Genomic DNA, 24,818 nt, shown 5'->3' with positions numbered 1-24,818 from the left:
GGAGCAATACATGATGGCCATGGAGGAGAACATCATTCTCGCAACAGAAACTTCAGCAAGTTAGAAACATGTTTTAAATGTTATCACAGAGAAATTGAATTTGGTCCAAGAATTATTACTTACAGTAACTTGTAGATAGAAGTTAATTCATGGGGACTAGAAAACCCTATTAAATTCTTCTAAAATGATCTCTAGTAATAGTGTCTCCTTCATAATATTCTTATATAATCATATGCAGACAGATACGATGGTAGGAAGAAATCTTAAATGCAGATATTTACCTAATTGTGCAAATATTTCCCCAGTCTCATATTCGTTCATGATGGAGCAGCCTCGGTTGTCCACCAGAGTGAGTGTGTCGGTGAGCTCGTAGGTGATCCTCTCCGTGGTGTTACCACCATCATTATTCTTCACGTCTGCGTAGGGCTCGAACTCGGTGTCATCCAGGACGTACTTACAGGTGTTGATGAAGGACGATTTCCCATGACCCAAATAACCAAAGAGCTGGAGGAGGACTCGGGAGAAGCCCTTTTTATTACAGTCCTTAAGACTGAAGTTCTTGATGTAGTCGGTCATTTCAGGAATGCTCTGCATGGTTCTCACCGGAGAAGCTCAGTGAAGAAAAACTGTGTTGGATGGTAATGTTTCAATGAAATGAAAGTGAAGTTTGTGATAACTGTCTATGACTCTACAACCTACAACCCTAATTAAGCGCCACGCCTCATTTAACAATGTTATCATTTTGTATGGAAGGTGGCTACAATTGAAAAGCTGGACATAAGTCAAGACATATTAACCATTAGAGCCCTGCTTTACTAGGACATTGAGCAGAGTCACCTTTGTATTCACTGTTGGATCCCCATACAGATTAGGTGAAAGTAGGATGATTGCGATCAGTCGACAATCTGACAACGTGGATTACTAATGGAGTATATGGATTACTAATAAAGGACTATCAAGTTTTTATATTACCAAGGTGGGAGTGCTGAATACCTTCGCTTGTCCCATCTGAGAATATGACCTCCAAACTCTCCTTTAACAGATGATGTTGCGGAAGGGAAAGATCGGGCAGAGGCAATGTCAACACCTGCTCGTTATGTTGTGAGGAGATATTCTGCTGCCATCTGTCCGGCATCTTCTCTCTCTTCTGTCCCTGTGAAGAACATGGGAATTCTTGGTTAAACTGATCCCTCGTGTTGGGGGAAAGTAGGACAGATAGATGTTTGCTGAATGCATGTACGGTTTACATCCATCTCTTGTGTTTAGTTAACTTAAGCGTTAGCTCTAACCTTCACACCAAACCTAGCTTTAACCCCAACTTTAATCCTATGCTTAACCTAATTTCTAACCAAGACCTTAACATTATCGTAACCCTAAACATAACCTGAACTTAAGTCAACTTTAGCCTTAAACTGCCCCTGTCAGCAGGATTGTGCTCAGTAACCTACAGACAGTGTCAGGTCTGCGCCGTTATACTGATTACACGGATACCTGGAGATGAAATCTATCTTGTGGTTGTTGTGGAATCTGGATTTGTATTTTTCAGTTAATGACAATCTCTTGCTCAGGGGCAGCCTGTGGGTGGGGCTGGGGAGGGCTGTGGGTGGTCTGTGGGTGAAGCTGGGAGGGCTGTGGATGGCTTTTGGGTGGGGCTGGTGAGGGCTGTGGGTGTAGCGGTGGGTGGCCTGTGGATGGGGCTGTGGGTGGAGCTGAGAGGGCTGTGGTTGGCCTGTGGGTGTAGCTGTGGGTGGCCTGTGGGTGTAGCGGTGGGTGGCCTGTGGGTGGGGCTGTGGGTGGAGCTGAGAGGGCTGTGGATGGCTTGTGGGTGGGGCTGGTGAGGGCTGTGGGTGTAGCGGTGGGTGGCCTGTGGATGGGGCTGTGGGTGGAGCTGAGAGGGCTGTGGTTGGCCTGTGGGTGTAGCTGTGGGTGGCCTGTGGGTGTAGCGGTGGGTGGCCTGTGGGTGGGGCTGTGGGTGGAGCTGAGAGGGCTGTGGGTGGCCTGTGAGTGTAGCTGTGGGTGGCCTGTGGGTGTAGCGGTGGGTGGCCTGTGGGTGGGGCTGTGGATGGAGCTGAGAGGGCTGTGGGTGGCCTGTGGGTGTAGCTGTTGGTGGCCTGTGGGTGTAGCGGTGGGTGACCTGTGGGGGGGGCTGTGGGCGGCCTGTGGGTGGGGCTGGGTGGCCTGTGGATGGGGCTGTGGGTGGCCTGTGGGTGGGGGTTGAGGGAAGCCTGTGGATGGGGCTGTGGGTGGCCTATGGGTGTAGCTGTGGGTGGCCTGTGGGTGGGGCTGTGGGTGGCCTGTGGGTGGAGCTGTGGAGGTTTGTGGGTGGGGCTGTGGGGGGGTCTGTGGGTGGGGCTGTGGGGGGGTCTGTGGGTGGGGCTGGGGGTGGCCTGTGGGTGGGGCTGTGGGCAACCTGTGGGTGGAGCTGGGGAGGGCTGTGGGTGGGGCTGTGGGGGTCTGTGGGTGGGGCTGGGGGTGGCCTGTGGGTGGGGCTGTGGGCAGCCTGTGGGTGGAACTGGGGAGGGCTGTGGGTGGGGCTGTGGGGGGTCTTCATGTGGTGCTCTGATTAGGTATTCATGATGCAGCCTGATGACAGGTCACTGATCCCTCACTGACCCGCCCCCTAGTTTACAAAAAACAACAACCTGCAGGCGGTGTCGGACGTGGCCCCTGTGCTGCTGCATAGTCGCATGTTTACTATCCTAACAATAACTGTGCTTCATGGTTTCCTGAGGAGTGTAAATAAATCTAATTTAAAATTGCGCCTGCAGTAGCAGCTATCACATCACCTCTATATGCACCGATAGCTGCTACTGATCAGTCGGGCGACATTTTCAAATTGATTTTTTAGTCTCCTCAGGAAACCATCAAGCACAGTTATTAACTGCTCATTAAATATAGTCTGTTGATATGTTACATGCCATTGACAGCGACATTTACCATGAACATGCCAGAAGCCATATCATATGACTGCGGGTCACCGATGGGTGGCATGACGATTCGGGGTCTGCAGTAGACCCAAACTGATCTGAGCGCCGCCCCGTGGCTGGCGTCCATCGTAGATAAGCATTTCTGCTTCATATAGAGCAGGGCCGAAGCCTCGCTGTGTGTAGCACAGGTGATCGGATAATTGCAGCTTCTAGTCTCCCACGGAGATTATTGAAGCCAATAGAAAGTAATAAAAATGTTTTTAAAAAAATTAAAAATATAAAACTTTAAATCACCCCCCATTTGCCCCATTCGAAATAAAACAATTAACAAAAAATATATATATATTTGGTATCGCCGCGTTCAGAATTGCCTGATTTATCAAAATATAAAAATATTTGTAAACAGTGTTGAGAGGAAAAAATAAAAACGCCAGAATTACGTTTTTTTGGTCGTCACAACATTACATTAAAATGCAATAACGGGCGATCAAAACATCATATCTACACCAATAGTGTATCAATAAAAACATCAGTTTGGCGCACAAAAAATATGCCCTGACCCAACCATAAATCACAAAAGAAGGAGATGCTACAATTCTCGGAAAATGGCGAACATTTGTTTTTTACAAATTTTTTTTCACCACTTAAAAAAAAACAACCTATACATGTTTGGCATCTACAGGACTAACTCGTAATGACCCGGATAGTCATAATGGCAGGTCACTTTTAGCATTTAGTGAACATGGCATTAAAAAAAATATATTTGTGAAATTGCACTCTTTTGCAATTTCGCTGCACATTGAATTTTTTCCCATTTTTCAGTGCATTTCATGGTAAAACCAATGGTGCCGTTCAAAAGTACAACTCGTCAAACAAGAAAAACAAGCCCTCACATGCCCATATTGATGGAAAAAAGATTATGGACCTGGGAAGAAGGGGAGCAAATAATGAAAGCTCAAAAATGCAAAAAACCCAAGGTGGTGAAGGGCTAAAGCCAAAGTGTGTGATGGACGGGGTCATTTTAGGATTTCCTTTCATGGTTCACACTTGGGAGAGGCTCAGAGTCTCGACCTCTTCACAATTCTCTGCAAACAAGAAATACGCAGCAAGTAACATGAGGTCAAATCTGGAAAGAGAAAGTGAAATTATGTTTTACGTTTCTTGTTTATCTCTCGCTGACAGACTTACGGGAAACTGCAGCGTTTATCATAGGAAGCCGCACTAATGGCTCCTGGAAATAAATAACATAATCTCAACTGCATGATCGAAATAAAGGTCTGTATCTCAGATCATAGTTCACTGCAGATACACAGAACACATATGAGGACAGAGTCAGTGTTAACTATTAGAGTGCTGCTTTGTCAATTATCTTTAAATACACATTTATATCCATAGGTCTAATGAGAAATATTAGCACTGACCTAACTCTAAATATAACCCTAAACTTTGTTCTAATCCTTCTCCTAACATTCACTTTAACCTCAATCAAAAATTGTAAACCCTAACCATAGCCTTAACTCTAACTCTAGCCTTAACCCTAACCCTAACCTTAACCCTAACCTTAACCCTAACTCTAGACTTAAGACAAATCCTATCCTTAACCTTAACCCTAAACCTAACCTTAACCCTAACCCTAACCTTAACCCTAACCCTAACCTTAACCCTAACTCTAGACTTAAGACAAATCCTATCCTTAACCTTAACCCTAAACCTAACCTTAACCCTAACCCTAAACTTAACCCTAACCCTAGCCTTAACCCTAACCATAGCCTTAACCCTAACCCTAGCCTTAACTCTAACTCTAGCCTTAACCCTAACCCTAGCCTTAACCCTAACCATAGCCTTAACTCTAACTCTAGCCTTAACCCTAACCCTAGCCTTAACCCTAACTCTAGCCTTAACTCTAACTCTAGCCTTAAATCTAACTCTAGCCTTAACCCTAACCCTAGCCTTAACCCTAACCCTAGCCTTAACCCTAACCATAGCCTTAACCCTAACCCTAGCCTTAACTCTAACTCTAGCCTTAACCCTAACCCTAGCCTTAACCCTAACCATAGCCTTAACTCTAACTCTAGCCTTAACCCTAACCCTAACCTTAACCCTAACCATAGCCTTAACCCTAACCCTAGACTTAAGACTAACCCTATCCTTAACCCTAACCCTAGACTTAAGACTAACCCTAGCCTTAACCCTAACTCTAGCCTTAACCCTAACCCTAGCCTTAACCCTAACTCTAGCCTTAACCCTAACCCTAACCTTAACCCTAACCCTAGACTTAAGACTAACCCTAGCCATTACCTTAACCCTAGCCATAACACTAACCCTAGACTTAAGACTAACCCTAGCCTTTACCCTAACCCTAGCCTTAACCCTAACCCTAGCTTTAACCCTAACCCTAGCCTTAACCCTAGACTTAAGACTAACCCTAGCCTTTACCCTAACCCTAGCCTTAACCCTAACTCTAGACTTAAGACTAACCCTAACCTCAACCCTAACCCTAGCCTTAACCCTAACCCTAGACTTAAGACTAACCCTAGCCTTTACCCTAACCCTAGCCTTAGCTCTAAACCTAGCTTTAACCCTAACCCAGCCTTATCCCTAACCCTAGCCTTAACTCTAACCCTAGCCTTAGCTGTAACCCTACCCTTAGGTCTAAACCTAGCTTTAACCCTAACCCTAGCCTTAACCCTAACTCTAGCCTTAACCCTAACCCTAGCCTTAACCCTAACCCTAGACTTAAGACTAACCCTAGCTTTTACCTTAACCCTAGCCTTAACCCTAACTCTAGCCTTAACCCTAACCCTAGCCTTAACCCTAACCCTAGCCTTAACCCTAACCCTAGCCTTAACCCTAACCCTAGCCTTAACCCTAACCCTAACCTTAACCCTAACTCTAGACTTAAGACAAACCCTATCTTTAACCCCAACCCTAGACTTAAGACTAACCCTAGCCTTTACCCTAACCCTAGCCTTAACCCTAACCCTAGCTTTAACCCTAACCCTAGCCTTAACCCTAGACTTAATACTAACCCTAGCCTTTACCCTAACCCTAGCCTTAACCCTAACTCTAGACTTAAGACTAACCCTAACCTCAACCCTAACCCTAGCCTTAACCCTAACCCTAGACTTAAGATTAACCCTAGCCTTTACCCTAACCCTAGCCTTAGCTCTAAACCTAGCTTTAACCCTAACCCAGCCTTATCCCTAACCCTAGCCTTAACTCTAACCCTAGCCTTAGCTGTAACCCTACCCTTAGGTCTAAACCTAGCTTTAACCCTAACCCAGCGTTACCCCTAACCCTAGCCTTAAGGCCGGCATCACACTACCGTAAAATATGGGCGAATGGAGTGCTATGCAAGAAAACATTGCATAGCACTTGGACCATTGCTAATCTATGGGGCAGCTCACATCACCATTTATTTTCTTGGGCATGTTCAGCATGCATGTAAAATGGCAGCATGCTGCGACTGTCACTGAAACTCGGCCGAGACTCGCCAATGAAAGCCTATGGATGCGAGAAACAAAAAACCACAGCACTCGGACCATGCAAGTGCTGTCCGATTTTTACGCACTGGTGTCCTTTTAAAAAACGGTAATTCATGTGCCGCGTGCAGTAAAATCTCACTGACAGGTTAGAATAGAATAGATAGAATAAATATATACACATAGACTAGGTATATATATATATATATATATATATATATATACTTGTCAGTGACACACACATATATATGTATACAGTTAGGGCCAGAAATATTTGGACAGTGACACAATTTTCGCGAGTTGGGCTCTGCATGCCACCACATTGGATTTGAAATGAAACCTCTACAACAGAATTCAAGTGCAGATTGTAACGTTTAATTTGAAGGGTTGAACAAATATATCTGATAGAAAATGTAGGAATTGTACACATTTCTTTACAAACACTCCACATTTTAGGAGGTCAAAAGTAATTGGACAAATAAACATAACCCAAACAAAATATTTTTATTTTCAATATTTTGTTGCAAATCCTTTGGAGGCAATCACTGCCTTAAGTCTGGAACCCATAGACATCACCAAACGCTGGGTTTCCTCCTTCTTAATGCTTTGCCAGGCCTTTACAGCCGCAGCCTTCAGGTCTTGCTTGTTTGTGGGTCTTTCCATCTTAAGTCTGGATTTGAGCAAGTGAAATGCATGCTCAATTGGGTTTAGATCTGGAGATTGACTTGGCCATTGCAGAATGTTCCACTTTTTGGCACTCATGAACTCCTGGGTAGCTTTGGCTGTATGCTTGGGGTCATTGTCCATCTGTACTATGAAGCGCCGTCCAATCAACTTTGCAACATTTGGCTGAATCTGGGCTGAAAGTATATCCCGGTACACTTCAGAATTCATCCGGCTACTCTTGTCTGCTCTTATGTCATCAATAAACACAAGTGACCCAGTGCCATTGAAAGCCATGCATGCCCATGCCATCACGTTGCCTCCACCATGTTTTACAGAGGATGTGGTGTGCCTTGGATCATGTGCCGTTCCCTTTCTTCTCCAAACTTTTTTCTTCCCATCATTCTGGTACAGGTTGATCTTTGTCTCATCTGTCCATAGAATACTTTTCCAGAACTGAGCTGGCTTCTTGAGGTGTTTTTCTGTCTATTTTTGGTATTGATGAATGGTTTGCATCTAGATGTGAACCCTTTGTATTTACTGTCATGGAGTCTTCTCTTTACTGTTGACTTAGAGACAGATACACCTACTTCACTGAGAGTGTTCTGGACTTCAGTTGATGTTGTGAACGGGTTCTTCTTCACCAAATTAAGTATGCGGCGATCATCCACCACTGTTGTCATCCGTGGACGCCCAGGCCTTTTTGAGTTCCCAAGCTCACCAGTCAATTCCTTTTTTCTCAGAATGTACCCAACTGTTGATTTTGCTACTCCAAGCATGTCTGCTATCTCTCTGATGGATTTTTTCTTTTTTTTCAGCCTCAGGATGTTCTGCTTCACCTCAATTGAGAGTTCCTTTGACCGCATGTTGTCTGCTCACAGCAACAGCTTCCAAATGCAAAACCACACACCTGGAATCCACCCCTGACCTTTTAACTACTTCATTGATTACAGGTTAACGATGGAGACGCCTTCAGAGTTAATTGCAGCCCTTAGAGTCCATTGTCCAATTACTTTTGGTCCCTTGAAAAAGAGGACGCTATGCATTACAGAGCTATGATTCCTAAACCCTTTCTCCGATTTGGATGTGGAAACTATCATATTGCAGCTGGGAGTGTGCACTTTCAGCCCATATTATATATATAATTGTATTTCTGAACATGTTTTTGTAAACAGCTAAAATAACAAAACTTGTGTCACTGTCCAAATATTTCTGGCCCTAACTGTATATATATTACCTAGATAGATAGAATAAAAGCCGGTAATTCATCTGCCGTGTTCTGTAAAATCACTGCAGGAGCAGACAGGATAGGAGAGATGGATGACACACATTAAATACATATAGAATAGGTGGATATATAGATGCCAGTGACAGTGATAATGTGTGCAAACTGTAAAGTGCTACGGAATATGTTGGCACTATATAAAAATAAAGATTATTATTATTATATACAATAAGTACAATGTGTGCATCTTATGGTACATGTACTTAATTAATAAAAAATTATTTTTTGAAAAGAAATGGTGTGTGTTTCCATACTATTTTCATAACCAGCAGAGGGAAAGTCGACGGCTGGGGGCCGATGTTTATAGCCTGGGAAGGGGGTAATACCCATACAGCTTCCCAGGCTATTAATATAAGTTCACAACTGTAAACTTAGCCTTTACTGGCTATTAAAATGGGGGACCCTAAAAAATAATGACGTATAATTAATAATAATAATAATCTTTATTTTTATATAGCGCTAACATATTCCGCAGCGCTTTACAGTTTTGCACACATTATCATCACTGTCCCCAATGGGGCTCACAATCTAGAATCCCTATCAGTATGTCTTTGGAATGTGGGAGGAAACCGGAGTGCCCGGAGGAAACCCACGCAAACACGGAGAGAACATACAAACTCCTTGCAGATGTTGTCCTGGGTGGGATTAGAACCCAGGACCCCAGCGCTGCAAGGCTGCAGTGCTAACCACTGCGCCACCATGCTGCCCATTAATAAACAAGAAAGGCTATGCAGACAGCTGCGGGCTGATATCAATAGCCAAAGAAGGGGCCATGGATACTGGCCTCCCCAGGCTAAAAACATCAGCTCTCAGCCGCCCCAGAAAAGGCGCATCTCTAAGATGCACCAATTCTGGCACTTCCCACATGCCCTGTAGCGGTGGCAAGTGGGGTGATGGGGGGTTAATGTCACCTTTGTATTGTCAGGTGACATCAAGCCCCAAGGTTAGTAATGGAGAGGCATCATTAACATGCCCCATTACTCACCCCATAATCACATTGTAAGAAAACACAGGTATTCAGGAAAAAGTCCTTTAATTGAAAGAATGACACAGACTCCTGTAATATTCTTAATTAAACCATACTTACGGCCTCGCCCATTCCCTGATGCCATGGTCAACTGCAAAAGAGGTAAAAATACAATATTCCTCACCTTTCCGCAGAGATGCTTTTAATCCATTTGTTCCATGATGGGTCTAGCTCTGCTACATCTAGACGTCAGGCTGCATGGTTGCATGATGCGATAATGCAGCCTGTCATCCCGTAGACTCTGAGCACCGTGTGCTTAGTGCCTGCTTGTGAACTGCTATTCCCTGTCTGAGGGCACCGCGAGTGTGAGAAAGTTCTCCTGCTCACGGTGCTGTCAGACAGGCCCTTTTGGATGTCAGCGCAAGCGCTGTGGGAAAATTTCCAACTGCGCTCACGACAACGTCACATAGGTGAAGTGAGTTCATTGACCGTGAACTCGCAGTTCATCATAAACTTGCCAAGACCTGGTGTTCCCTGCAAGATTTCAGACAGAGGAGTGAAAAGAATCATCAGAAGAGTTGTCCAAGATCCAAGGACCACCTGTGGAGAGCTACATAAATACCTGGTATCAGCAAGTACAATTGTTTCAAACAAAACAATAAGTAATGCACTCAATCTCCATGGCCTGGATACATATTCACCACACAACCTCCATGGCCTGTATGCATGTATGGACTGGGGTAGAAATTTAACCCTGGCATTTGAAATCACACAGGCCCATGCTGTCCCTGTCCCCGTGAACCAGATGAGATATATTACTAATATTACCCTGGATGGAGGAAAGGAAGATTTACTACATGACCAATATTTCTAATGACACCCATGGCCTGCTGGGGTAAGTGATGGAGTCAGCGACTTTGTGCTCCCCCACAACTCTTAACAGTATGGATGTCCTGAGAACACTGATTCTGTTAACAACACAGCAGACAAGGCAGACAATGACCAGACAGGCCCTTCTAGCATTTGCCAGAATTGCCAGATGGCCAGTCCGGCCCTGCCTGTATGCATACTCACCACACAACCTCCATGGCCTGTATGCACGCTCATCACACAAGACTCCATTGCTGAGTAAAATGCATATGCAAGCGCATTTACAGTTTGCTTAACAACATTGAGAGGAGGAGGAGCCTGTGAAATATTGGTAGAATATAGTCTCATGAGATGAGACCAAAATTGAACTCTTTTGAGCCCAAAAGTCACAGCATATCATCCCCAAAACACCACACCAACAGCAAAATTTGGAGCTGGGAACATTATAGGTGCGGGGCTGTTTTTTAGCATACAAGCATTGGCACGCTTCACATAATTGAAGGAAGGATGAATGGACAAATGTACTGAAATATTCAGAATAAAAATCTGCTGCCATCTACTAGGATGATAAAAATGAAAGAGGTTGAACATTTCAGCAAGATAATGATCCCAAACACACAGCTGAGGAAACTCAATTGTTTTCAGAGAAAGAAAATAAATCTGCTAGAATGGCTGAGCTGATCACTGGACCTAAATCCTATAAAAAAAGGTATGGAAGGAACTAAAGCTCAGAGTTCATCAAAGGAGCCACATAAGCTTCAGGGTGTGAAGAGTGTTTGTGTGGAAGAATGGGCCAAAATTCCACCTGAGCAATGTCTGCGACTAGTTTCTCCATACAGGAGGTGTTGTGAAGCTTACAATCATAGAATCCTAGAATGGCAGAGTTGGAAGGGACCTCCTGGGTCATCTGGTCCAACCCTCTGCTCAATGCAGGAGTCACTAAACCATCTCAGACAGATGTCTGTCCAGCCTCTGTGTGAAGACTTCCATTGAAGGAGAACTCACCACCTCTTGTGGCCACCTGTTCCACTCATTGATCACCCTCACTGTTAAAAAGTTTTTCCTAATATCTAATCTGTATCTTCTCCCTTTCAGTTTCATCCCATTGCTTCTCGTGTTCCGTGTGCAAATGAGAATAATAATGATCCCTCTACTTTGTGACAGAAGTTGAGATATTTGTAGACGGCTATTAAGTCTCCTCTTAGCCTTCTTTTATGCAAGCGATACATTCCCAGATCCTTTAGCCGTTCCTTGTAGGACATACTTTTCAGTCTGCTCACCATCCTGGTCTTCTCTTAACTTGTTCTAGTTTTTCAATGTATTTTTAAAATGTGGTGCCAGAACTGGAAAAAAGTATTCCAGATGAGGTCTGACCAAGGAGCAGTAGAGAGGGCTTCATCACCAACAATGGCTTTTATATGAAGTATTAAGTAAATTTTAGTAAGCGTATTCAATACTTTTCCCAATGTCATTTCTCATTATTACAAATAAATTATAGACACATGTGAGGACACATCATTGTATCTTAATTAACCAGACGTCTATTTTTAGCAAGCCAAGAAGAATAGACTAAAGGTACCTTCACACTGAGCAACTTTCCAACGAGAACGACAGCGATCCGTGACGTTGCAGCGTCCTGGATAGCGATCTCGTTGTGTTTGGCACGCAGCAGCGATCAGGATCCTGCTGTGACATCGCTGGTCGGAGCTAGAAGGCCAGAACTTTATTTGGTCGTCAGGTCGGCGTGATTTGTCATGTTTGACAGCAAAAGCAACGATGCCAGCAATGTTTTACATGGAGCAACAACCAGCGAGAACGATAAGTACGTCACTGGATCGCTCCTGAATCGTTCTGCTGTTGCCGTGTTTGACGTCTCCTAGCGACCTAACAGCGACGCTGCAGCGATCGGATTGTTGTCTATATCGCTGCAGCATCGCTTAATGTGAAGGTACTTTTATCTATATGTTGACTTTTGAATTAATGCGTTTCTTTCTGGTTGTTGAGGAAAACAGACTTTTGCTTGTTTAATCCTGTAATATCGTTTTGTAAGTTGACATTTGATGTAATGCAATGTTCTCTTATCCTTGATGACTAGTGATGTTTGCTGATGTACTAATTATACATTGTCCATGCCAACTAATTTGTTGACTTTCAAAACAGAGGAGGAAAATCTGTCCAAGAAGATTACAGAATCAAACAATGTGAGTTGATCTTATCATTATTACCTGTAAACACTGAATAAAGTGCACTTGTTTAGTATAAAAAGAGGTTATACGCCTCTGTGAGAGAGAGCCAGAGAGAGTCAGAGATTTAGCCAAGACATCCAGGCATCCAAAGGACCAGAGACAGTGCAGCAGCCAAGACAGCATGGCTCTATCACAAAGGACACAGATTTGTCAGCTTGGGGGACCTCCGCCCCAGCTGGAAGAATACAGATCTGCTCCATTGATTGTCGCTGACCCAATAGATACATTTGGAGAAAGACATGACAATTGGGTATACGTGAATCCCCATGAGTTTCTCTACCCACCTTTTTCACTCCTCATTTACCCCTTCAACCTAACGGCTCGACCACTTTATCTGAAATAAAAACTGACCACAATGGTTATTTGGATAAGTTGGCCACAGCAGCCGTTTTATTAACACATAATAACAAACAGTTTATTTATTAAACATTAACCACGGGGAGGGCGGTCCTCGAAGCCCCAAAATGTAATAAACTTGGCCTCCAGACCATAAAACTTGTCCTCCATAACCGTAACAAACTTGGCCTCCAGGTCGCGTCTTGCCTCTAGCCGCTACGCTCCAGCTCAGAGACGCCCATAGACTCACCCGGCCAATTTCCTCCAAAATTACCCATGTATCCTAATTATCACCTCCATGTGATCTTTTGTTCCATTCCAAATTTGTTCACCCACGGGGGAGTCCAGGACCTTTGAGATCCCCCCCCCCTCCGATCCACCATTTCCATCACCACCAACCTCGAGGACCTCCCCCCCCACGCCACCAGCATAAATGTTCTGATCCCTTAAACATTTATGTCCCGCCAAACCAAAATACCTTTCTCAATGCCCTCTTGAATCGCCAGACACCACAGATCTAGACCTATCGCATTTAAATGGACCCCATCTTTCCGCCAGTATTCCCCTTGCCCAGACTCTAGATCCTTATGCCGAACCACAAGTGCCCCATTTCTCACCATAAAACGTGAAATCGCTCTGTTTAGCTTAATCCTCGCCTTGTTCACACCCTGAACAGATCTTGCCCCGCGCCAAACCTTCCTGGGCACAATGTCTGACCAAACCACCAACAAACGTGGAAACATAGACCAAAGCCGTAACATGTCAAACTTGATATCCTTGATTAGTTCCCTACAGGGACGTTTGCCCAAATCATTGCCCCCCACATGAACCACCAACAAGTCTGGTACCCGATCCGATCGAACAAATCTGTGGAATTCTGGCAGCAATTGTTTCCACATCATACCCCTTTTTCCGATCCACCTCAGGGTTCCAAGCGATCGGGGCACTCCCAGTTGTCTCCCGTCCGGACGCACGTCGGCCCTCACTGCCGCCCAGAAGACAAATGAATGACCCATGATCCAAATAAGTAATTGCCTCGGCTCTGAAAATAGAAAAGAAACATCAACACTGTATAACTGAGAAAGGAAAAACCACGGTCAATTAGATCAATCCGTCACAACAAAGAAGGGCGAATGTAAGAACGAAATCTTACTGATTCCCAACGACCGATCCTCTGAACCATTTCATCTCCCAAACCCCTCCTGGCAGCCTCCGTTGCCGCCCCAATCCGGAATGAATGCCCACTAAAATTCTTCGCTGGAATGCCCCCTTTTTCCAAACAACGTCTAAATATAGTCAAAAACTGAAAACGGGAGAGGAATGACCTATCCTTATGCACTAACAATGGGCAGTCCCCCGAACCTGGCCCAGACAGGAATTCTCTCAAACATTTTACCGGGCAAACTGGCGAGCCGTTTACCTCAAAAAGAACAACTCGACAACCTTTTCCTGCAGTATCCGTTTTGGACGAACGCAAAAATATCACTAACCTGTCCCCAAACATGTCCACATCCTGCCTCAATATACCACCTTTCTTATACCTGGAAGGACTAACCAATTCACCTAAACGAAAAGCACCGAAAAATGCTAGAGAAAATGCTAATCTAAACAAAATTACTTCCCCCATATCCGAACACACAGCCTCCAACTGATTTTCCAGATTTAGTAAAACTTCATATGACACCGGACGCCTACCGTCTGACACCTTCCAACCTTTACGACAGCCTTTTACCACCTGCCGGACCAAAAACGATTTTGTCAAATCCTTCAACCCCCTAAGTTTAAAGCCAAAAGCCAAACCTGATAAAGAATTATTGATTTTTGACACTGACCATCCTGTTTCCCAGATATGACCGATAAATAAAATCAATTTGCTTTCGTCCTCCAAATCCACCCCCATTTGATATTTCCACCGTACCCAAGAATCCCAGGCCCTCGTATAGTGCGACCAAGTTCCCGCCGACAGCGATCTGGCCAACAAGTCTCTCACTGCCCCAGCGGAAGATTCCATAGCTCCTCTGAACAAACCTTCCCTGTGGGTTCCACTTGAGGTGCCAACTCCCGAACACGATCCCACTGTGAAGAAGAAAGAGCTTCAAGAATGTTGTTATATTTCAAAACCCCAAACTCCGCCGTGACCCACAAATTAAAATTCAAACCAACCCAAACCAAGTGCTGCAAAACTCGCAGAATAGAGTGTTTTGATGATGACAACGAATTAATAGCCTCCATGGCCCCAATTGAGCCGCAACAAAAACATATTTTCTTGTCTCGAACATTGCCTCCCCATAGTGTCAAAGCTACCACGATAGGAAAAACTTCGCAGAGTGTAAGATCAGCTACCAGACCATTGTCTTTCCACATTTTTGGCCACTCGGCTACTAACCATTCGTTCCGAAAGAACAAAGAAAAACCTGATTCGTCCGCCGAACCGATCAAGATTCCGAGAAACTCCGCCGACACCACCGGCGCAATCCAAAGTGACTTTCCATTATATGATTCCAGGAAAAATTCCCAAACTTTCAAATCATCCTTCAGGTCCCTCCTAAGCCGTATGAAATGATTCGGCGCTCTAATCCCAACCGTGGCCAATGAAAGTCTACGACAAAAAACTCTTCCCATTGGCATGATCCGACATGCGAAGTTCAGTTTACCAAGCAATGACTGGACCTCGCGAAGTGTTACCTTCTTCAAGCTACCCACGCGCTTCACCTCCAATCTCATGTTCACCAGTTTGTCCTCTGGCAATCTACACTCCATTGCCACCGTGTCGATTTCAATACCCAGAAAACTCAAAGATGTAACAGGCCCAACCGTTTTTTCCGCTGCCAACGGAACGCCAAATCTTTTAGCCACCCCTTCCATCGAGTGAAGTAAAACCGAACAATCCGAAGAAAAAGCTGACCCTACAAACAGGAAATCATCCAAATAATGAACACAAGAGCCGAGTCCTGTCACGTCCTTAACTACCCATTCTAGAAATGTACTAAATGCTTCGAAATAGGCGCATGACAGTGAACACCCCATCGGCAAACAACGATCCACAAAAAATCCCCCGTCCCAAAAACAACCAAGCAAATGCATACTGTCCGGGTGAACTGGTAGCAGTCTAAACGCTGCCTCAATGTCCGTCTTTGCCAACATGGCCCCTTGTCCACTTTTCCTAACCCACGACATTGCCGAATCAAAAGAAGTATATAACACAGAACACAATTGGGGGTCAATTCCATCGTTTACCGAAGAGCCCTTCGGAAATGAAAGGTGATGAATCAACCTGAACTTGTTAGGCTCCTTTTTTGGCACAACCCCCAATGGCGACACTCTCAGGTTATCGATGGGGGCCGTGTCAAACGGGCCAGCCATTCTACCTAAGGCCACTTCTTTGTGTAATTTTTCAGTGACCACTTCTGGGAATTCCCTGGCTGATTTCAAATTCTTGGTTGATAACCTCACCTCCATCTCAACAAAAGGGATCTTGAATCCCTCCCGAAAACCATCACGCAACAATTTCGCAGCCTCTTTGTCCGGGTATTTATTTAGAAAGTGCTCCATCTCTTCCAGCCGAACTGGTGTCACCCCTTTTTTCCAAACCCTCAGATCCCTTCTGTCTTCCTCCCTTGAAGCACTTCGACACCCCGTGATTACCTCCGCAGGCAGAACACTCGTGTTTAAATTTGCATTTGGTACCAAACCTGCATGCGCCGTCATTGTATAAGAAGCACAGTCCTTTCTGTACTGCCACCGAGTGCCCTGACTGCCCTGAACCCCCGGTGCCCCCAAGAAACGATTGTGAACCTGAACCCCCTTTACCAGGGGCCGTCACTCTCATCCAAAGAGCTATGTCTTTATGATCCCACCTAATGTTCGGACGAACTGCTTTCCTCTGGCGGAATTGCTCATCATATCTCAGCCATCCTTGTCCCCCGTATACTCTATATGCCTCCCCTATGATATCCATATAGCAGAATAGGGGCGAACAATTTTCTGGCGCTTTTTCCCCAATAACGCTAGCAAATATAGCGAAAGCCTGTAACCAATTATTGAATGTGCGGGGTATCAAACGAAAACGTCTCTTTTCCTCGTCTTCCTTTTTAGACTCATCCCGACTGACCCTATCTAAATTAAAACGTTCGAGTGGGAGAAGCGAGAATATTTCCACGTATTCCCCCTTCCAAATCCTATCCCTCACTTCCTGCTTTAAATGTGTTCCCAGCGGCCCCTCAAAACAGACATACACTTGACCTTTTGCAGCATCCCCTAAACGCGCTGCCTCATCCTTATCTTTACCCCCGTTATCAACTGCCGTGGATACCTGACCCGTTATCGCATTGCCCGAAACCGCCACATCCCCAGCCGCCGCAGTAACCCCCATTGCCTCGCTCTGGACCACAGGGCATGACTCTATACCCCTTCCTGCATCCCCCATAACCCTTCTATTACCTAACCAAGCCGCCGAAGGAGGTAACGTGCCCTGTGTACTCCCCGCCTCCCATAAACGCACTAAATCTTTAAGACTTTGTAATAAAACATCAGAGCCACCACTAGCCCCCCCAACAGATAAATCCTCCCCCCCCCGCGTTCACATTTGAGGCTAGTACCGGCAAGTAAAAGGAAGTGACATCTCGCTCACCTGGCTGCCTGGGTGCTGTGTTCCCAGCAGCCGCCAGTCCAGCGTCCTGACGCGATCTCTCTGGGCGCGTGCTTCTTCCATCCTCGTGCTGTCCCATGGATGTTGATGTGGTGTGCAGCCGGCCTGACTCGACCGCTGCGTCCCCAGTGTCCGAGTCCTACGTAACCTGGTTCATATCTGGCTGATGATCTTCTTCTTCTAGATGAATGGCCACATTCATGCTCCCCCCTCCTCTCCCCCTCCCCAGTGGCCGGAGATTCCCTCCCTCTTGCTTCACAGCGATCCCCTCCAGGCCTGCGTTCAGCTTCACCCCCCCTCTCCCTCCCAGCTGCAGCACAGGGACCTCGATCTCTGTCCTCTGTAGCAGCAGCAGCCAGTGAGCGGGAGGAGTTTCCCCACTGCCACTCATCAGCCACCCTGCGTGCTGGTGCTTGCCCTGCCAACTCCTCACTGCTGCTGGAGGAATGCTGAGCCTGGGACCGAACCGACGGGGCCCCAGCCGTACCTGACCCTGGATCCCTGTTATCTGCTGCTGCTGGTGAGTTCTCGCGTTGCCGGCTATCCCCCTGCGCTGAAGGCACCTGACTAGCAGGCCCTCGTGTGCACCGCAGTACCTCTCTGCCCCGCCGAGCCGAGCCCGTTCCTGGTTGGGCAGCGGCCGCTCCTGCTCCTGGATCCACACTCCCTCCAGACGCCATCGCTGCAGGGGAGGCCGACACCTCCCCCTGTTGCAGGCCCCGCCGGTTTTGCGGATTCCTCCCAGCCGCTGGTTTACGTGCCGCCTGCCGTCGCTTCGTGACCGCGGCTGGAGGGTCCCTAGAGGGGCTCCTAATACGGCGTCGGGCCCTGGGGGTAGCCTCAGGGCTGAGGCGCTCCGGAGGCCTAGACCTCCGAGTCCGTCGCCCTGTACTCAATCCTTGGGGTTGCACGGCTCCCCCATCAGGCAGCAGGCCCTGAATGGATGCCTGCAGCCATCCCGCACCCCTGGTTCCCGCAGCAGCTCTCAATTGCTGCAGAATCGCCTCAATCTCCATAACTACAAAAAATAGCTCTGAGCTTGTTTCTAGTATGGTGGGGAACCTAAAATGGTTGCCCCACTGAGATGGCCGTTGCCCCTTATAGTGCCCGCCCTTACTCCGCCTCCTCTCCCTACTCCCCCCCCCCAGCCATACATCATACCCCTGATTCAAACTTATTAACCCTTCCCCACCCAAAATTCCTTCTACCCCATGCTTCCTCATGTATTATCACTTAACCCTGTCATGGCGTCCTCCCTTTGAAGGCCTGCGGCCCAGTACGGCCTTACTGGATTGAGACCTGCCGGTCTCCTGGCTTCATGAAGATGTTCGGAGAAGCCAGGTTGTGACCCTCTGGTCAATTGCCCTTGTACCTGAATGGACTGTCATCTTCCTACGCTCGTCTTTACCTTCTCTCTGTGTGCGTGCCCCAGGTGGGATAATCGGCCCTGGAAGATCAGAAGTAACAACTGACATTATCCCGGCGAGTCAGCGGAAGGGTCGAGACTCTGTAAGGTGCGTCATCTTGGGTACTGTGCTGGGGCTGTTCTGTGTGTTACCTGTCTGTTTTGTGGTTCAATAAAGCATTGGCACATTGTTTTACCCTCATCCTGTGTTGTGTGAATAATGTTACACCCACAATGAAAGGAGAGCGGGTGTACAGTGGGACGATCCCTGGTTCATGCGGTTTGGGCTAGCGTGCCGAAGCACCCGCCGACCCCCTATGTCTCCACGTTATGGTGCCAGCAGTGGGACAATCCCTGCTCCATGCAGTTTCAGCTAGCAGACTGGGGTGCCCCATGTCTCCACAATATCTATGGCGATTTCTTTCCTGTGTGGATTGGGTGGGTTATTACCGACATCTGATGAGAATTTCATGTCAATAGCTCCTTTACAAATATATTTACTTAGAAAATTAGAGATTTGGTCAATACTTATTTCACCCGCTATATATATATGTGTATATCAACAGAAATAGTAATAATTGCATGCAAGTACATTGTTTCCACGTCTTTCATAAAAAATGTTATACCTCCATGGATGTCAACAGTTATGGTGTTAAATATAGGAGAGAGAGGAAAAGGCCGGGTCCAGAGGAAGGAAGTGTAAGAGGACAAAGTATGAGTAGAAATCAGACAGGAATAGGAATAGGGATGCCGCACACTTGAATCGTTTCCTAAGTGTATATACACAGTATAACTACAGCAATGAAATATAAAAGTGACATAACAAAGACAGAACAAGCTCTGTGAACTGATAATGTCACTTCTCCTCCTGGACCTGTTCCAGCTTCTGCCACCAGCGTCTCTGGATTTATTTTGCAGGTAGTGCTGGTGAAGGAGACGTCAATACTCGTGGGTGCGACGGGCACATGGCAGCCAGAGATACTGGGGTGACAGGCAGTGGGGTGGGTGCTCTCTAACAGCACGGCAGGAGTAATCAGCTATTGCTGCTATCTACATAGCATCACCACACCCTATTTAAGCTCCCACCTTACTGCTGGAGTCCCCAGTTATCAGTGTATGGGAAGCATGGTGGCTCAGTGATTAGCACTGTTACTTTGCTATGGTCGTGGGTTACAACATCGGTAAGGAGTTTGTATGTTCTCCTCATGTTTGTCTTGGTTTCCTCCACCTTCCTGAATACAGTGTATATATTATTACCATTCCGGTATTTTCAGATGCGACATAAGGGTGGGCCGTCTTTCTTAAAACTCAGAAGTATTGAGAAAGTTCCCCACCCACAGAGAGGAGGATGATCAGGAACATTAATTGTTTAGCTAAGAATTATTTGGGATTTTTGTTTTGGGCACACGCCAACTTCATGAGTAGCCATTCATCTGCGGAGGTGCTGCTGGCCTGCGGGTGCAGTGCTGGTCTGCGGGTGCAGTGCTGGTCGGCGGGTGCAGTGCTGGTCGGCGGGTGCAGTGCTGGTCGGCGGGTGCAGTGCTGGTCTGCGGGCCGATTTGTTCTAGGTGCAGCTGCACGGCAGTGGGAACTTGTATTCTCTCTATGGCCACTCACTTCCAATTGTGGATGCGGTGCTGGCGTCTGTGGCAATCATCAGCCTCTGCACGGTGGTTGCCCTCCATGTGCCCGGTCAGACAGCCTGCTCTGCATTCACATCCAGTAGGGCCGGTTACCGGTCAAGGTATGGGGGGACGGTTACTTTTGGAGCCACCTGTGTTTTAACTTGTACAATGACAAGTGGGAGGCGGTTCCTGCTGGCTGGCTCCAATCACTGCACTTCATCCATATAAATGCTGCTGTCAATCATCGGCCAGGTCAGAAATCTGAGGATCCTAACTGGACATCTGCAAATTTACATACCTCCCAGCATTCCCAGCTTTCCTATTGATTAACTGGGATAAATCAACATCATGTGCATCACACCACAACGATATCCAATGGAAAGGTCAGGAATACCGGGCGGTAAGGACATTCACAGCGCTCCATCCGGGGGACACAGATTGCTGACCTGGCGAAGATTTGGAATCCAGAAAATGAAGTCTCTCCTCTGTACTCCTGTGAAGCTCCCGTGTAATCGGTAAGCCGCCATTTCACAACATTCTGCAATGATATAGTGAAACCACGGTTCTCCCATGAAGCCCAGCCTGTGCATAGCGTAAAACAATCGCAGGTTCAAGTAACTGTGAATATTAACCGATAAAGTACAGAATTAAAAAGATTATTTCTACAATTGGATGTGAGAAATAAAATGTGCTGAGATAATCTTATAAATGTCTCCTGTTGTGTATTGTGTAATGGTCATGTCCGACCGTACAGGGACATGGTCTGATCATACCACATCTCACGGGCGGGGAGGACACAGGAGAGTATACAGACATTACAGTCTGGGATCACAGGTGATGCTTTCTGTGAGGTAAAACATTTCCATTTTTCAATGTTTTACCTCACAGGGAGAAGCAGCTGTACACTGCTATGGTGATGGCCCTTATATTTGTCTGATCTTCAACTTCAGGCTGTTATTAATTAATACAGGATCCTTCCTGTCCTTTATATTTGAAGATTTTGTCCTGGGATAGACATGTATGATAATATTAGGTTAGCGTTCCCCGTAGGAAAGTCTCCTTGTTACGGCTGATGGGCTCACATGAATTGGCCTTTTTATGCACTTAAGTACATTCATTTTGTAAGCATCTGTGAGTATGACATATATCTACCTATGAGGATATAATACAGCGATCTACAATTATATAATATATATAATACGTATCTTATTTATTTGACTCACTTATAGAGCGCCATTAATTCCACAGTGTTTTACAGACATTATCGGCACTATCCCCATCAGGGCTCACAATATTCATCCCCTATCAGTATTTGGATTGTGGGAGGAAACCGGAGAACCCGGTTAGACACCATGACACCAGGATAGACACCAAGATAGACACCAAGACACCGGATAGACACCAAGACACCAAGGAGAGCAGACGTGTCTGTCTGCTCTCTGCTGGATGAGGACAATAAGGCGCCGTGCTAGTGGCAGCCCATTGCAGCAGCAATAGTTTTGTTTTGTTTTAGTTTTGTTTTGTTTTATTTTGTTTTGTTCTACTTTACTTTATTTTATTTTGGAATTATTTTTGTTATGTGTGAACCTTTTTCTTTCTGAACCTCAGCTTTTTGGTACTCCTAAGGAATTTTCTTTTCCCCAATACCTTCTCCTTCTGAACTTGGATCCGCTGGAATGCTTCCCTTGGATTTATGCTGAACCCTTGGATTTATGCTGAACCCTTGGATTTCCCCTTGGCTGGTTGCTTCTGAACCTGGGATACTCTGATTTGTTTCCCCTGGATGCATACTGCTACCCACAGCTTTCTGGATGTATGCTTCTGATCCTTGGCTCCCCTGGAAGGTTTCCCTTGGATGTTTGCTGCTACCCGCAGCTATCTGGATTTACAGTGCATTTGTGATCACCTTGCAGCCTAGCACTGGTATTATACGCACCTACTGCCAGGCGGCCACTACCTGTCTGGGAATTGGCACAGCTATGTCTGGAGGAGTGCACTGTATACCTCCCTACACGGACAGGCTTAGTGCAACTAACATGGGCAAGGTTTTGATTGATGTCCCTAAGTCTGTTCATAAACGTGTTGCTTACTCAAGGGTCCGACTTCTGGAGCTGCGCAGGCTAATGCCTTCTCCTGCGGTGGGTAGACCATGTGTCCCGTGTGAGGTAAGGCGACCCTACAGAGGCTGCAGAGCGGGCAAAAAACTTAAGGCAAGGCGAAGACGGTTTAAACCTGTAGTTCCGTCCATCATCATGGGGAATGTTCAATCACTGGGTAATAAGTCGGATGAACTGCTGGCATTAATACGGACCCAGAGGGAATACAAAGAATGCAGTTTGATATGTTTTACTGAAACATGGTTACGTGGCGAGATCCCGGACTCAAGTGTTTCAGTACCAGGATTTCACATGGTCCGGGCGGATAGAGACACTATGAAGAGCGGCAAAAAAAAGGGTGGTGGAGTTATACTCTACATAAACAATGGTTGGTGCAATCAGGGGCATGTGACTGTAAGGGAGCGCCATTGTTGTCCGAACATTGAATTGCTAGCTGTTGGCCTCAGACCTTACTATATTCCTAGAGAATTCTCGCTTGTTACTGCAGTAGTGTTGTACATACCACCAACTGCAAACCATGAGGCTGCAGGTGAAGTGCTGTCAGGAGTCATTGCCCGGCTCCAGATGAAACACCCCAACTCGCTTACTGTAATCTCTGGGGATTTTAACCGGGCTAAAATGTCTACTGCCTTACCTAAATTCTATCAATTTGTTAAATGTACAACACGTGACAAAATTACGTTGGACTTACTCTATGCGAATGTCAAGAATGCTTATTCATCGTCTACCCTGCCGCCCTTGGGGAAGTCTGATCACAATCTTGTACTATTGTCACCAGTCTACCAACCTGTTGTTAGTACACAGCCTCCTAAGATTAAATCAGTTAGAATGTGGAATCCAACAAATGAACAGGCTTTACAGGATTGCTTTCATCTTACAGACTGGGATGTGCTGCTTGGGACAATGGACGAGTATACAAATGTTAATGAAGTGGTTGGTAGAGTGACTGACTACATTAACTTCTGCACTGATATGTTGGTGCCGACTAAAAAGATTAGGTGTTTTGCAAACAACAAGCCATGGATAACAAAGGAATTGAAGCATTTGCTCAACAGGAAAAAAAAGGCATTTAAACTGGGTGACAAAGAGGAAATTAAAATGATACAGCATGAATTGAAGCATAAAATAAAGGAGGCCCAGGAAGCCTTCAGAATTAAACTTGAAAAGAAACTGTCCCACAATAATACCAGAGAGGTTTGGGCAGGAATGAAATTACTGACTGGGCTTAAGCTGAGGCTTGAAAATGATCCAGGAACAATGGACAAGGCTAATGAGATGAACGAGTATTTCAACAGGTTCAGCAGTACATGTGTAATGCAAACTGATAGTGGATGGGAACTGGGTGCAAATTCTGCAACATCGATATTGGAGGATGAGCAGACCTATTTTAGAGTATCCGAAAATGATGTGAGGAGGCAGTTTAAGTCACTTAACATTGGTAAAGCTGCAGGACCTGATGGACTCAGCTCACGTGTCCTTAAAGTTTGTGCAGACCAGCTGTGTACTGTCTTTACGCGCCTATTTAATGGAAGTCTACAAACACAGAGGGTACCGGTGTTATGGAAAACTTCCTGTCTGGTGCCGGTACCCAAGACGACTTCTCCTGCAACCCTAAATGACTATCGTCCTGTAGCCTTAACATCTCACGCTATGAAGGCCTTGGAAAGATTAGTGCTTGCTCACTTAAGACCGAGGGTCAATGCCTTTATTGATCCCCTTCAGTTTGCTTACCGACATAGATTGGGGGTGGATGATGCTATCCTTTCTCTGTTACATAGGGTACATTCATTTCTGGAGACTGACGGAACCACGGTGCGAGCGATGTTCTTCGATTTCTCGAGTGCATTTAACTCCCTGCAGCCACTTTTACTACACAAAAAGATGACTGATATGAAGGTTGAGGAGGGGATGAGAAATTGGATAACTGACGACCTATCAGATCGGCCACAGTTTGTACAGATGGGAGCAGTGGTGTCAAGCAGATTATTGAGCAGTGTAGGTGCCCCCCAGGGAACAGTGCTTGCGCCCTTTCTATTCACACTGTATACTTCAGACTTTCAGTATAAATCTGAACTTTGCCATCTTCAAAAATTTTCGGATGACTCTGTGGTTGTGGGATGCATTAGGGGAGATCAGGGGGATGAGGAATATAGAAGGGTGGTGTCGAATTTCGTGGATTGGTGCAATGGTAACTATCTACAACTAAATGTTAAGAAAACCAAGGAGTTGGTGGCCAACTATAGCAGG

At 46.0% G+C, this 24,818-nt stretch overlaps 1 protein-coding gene across 2 annotated transcripts in view; it reads right to left on the bottom strand.

The window, feature by feature from the left end:
- Nucleotides 1-17,719, bottom strand: part of LOC138645665 (uncharacterized) — a 31,865-nt gene extending 14,146 nt beyond the window's left edge. The window contains exons 1-3 of one of the 2 annotated variants that reach the window (XM_069735120.1): nt 17,407-17,719; nt 994-1,153; nt 282-626 (exon numbers count right to left, since the gene is read on the bottom strand). In XM_069735120.1, the coding sequence (XP_069591221.1) occupies nt 282-594 (313 nt within the window). In that variant the 5' untranslated portion in view covers nt 595-626; nt 994-1,153; nt 17,407-17,719. Of the gene's footprint in view, nt 1-281; nt 627-993; nt 1,154-12,680; nt 12,787-13,680; nt 14,853-17,406 lie in introns of those variants that run through there. The other variant, XR_011314747.1, reaches the window with a different exon arrangement.
- Nucleotides 17,720-24,818: the final 7,099 nt, after the last annotated feature.

Source organism: Ranitomeya imitator, chromosome 7, assembly GCF_032444005.1.
Source record: "Ranitomeya imitator isolate aRanImi1 chromosome 7, aRanImi1.pri, whole genome shotgun sequence".
NCBI lineage: Eukaryota > Metazoa > Chordata > Amphibia > Anura > Dendrobatidae > Ranitomeya > Ranitomeya imitator.
Note: the sequence above shows the minus strand (reverse complement) of the source record. Positions and strands in the feature narration are given on the sequence as shown.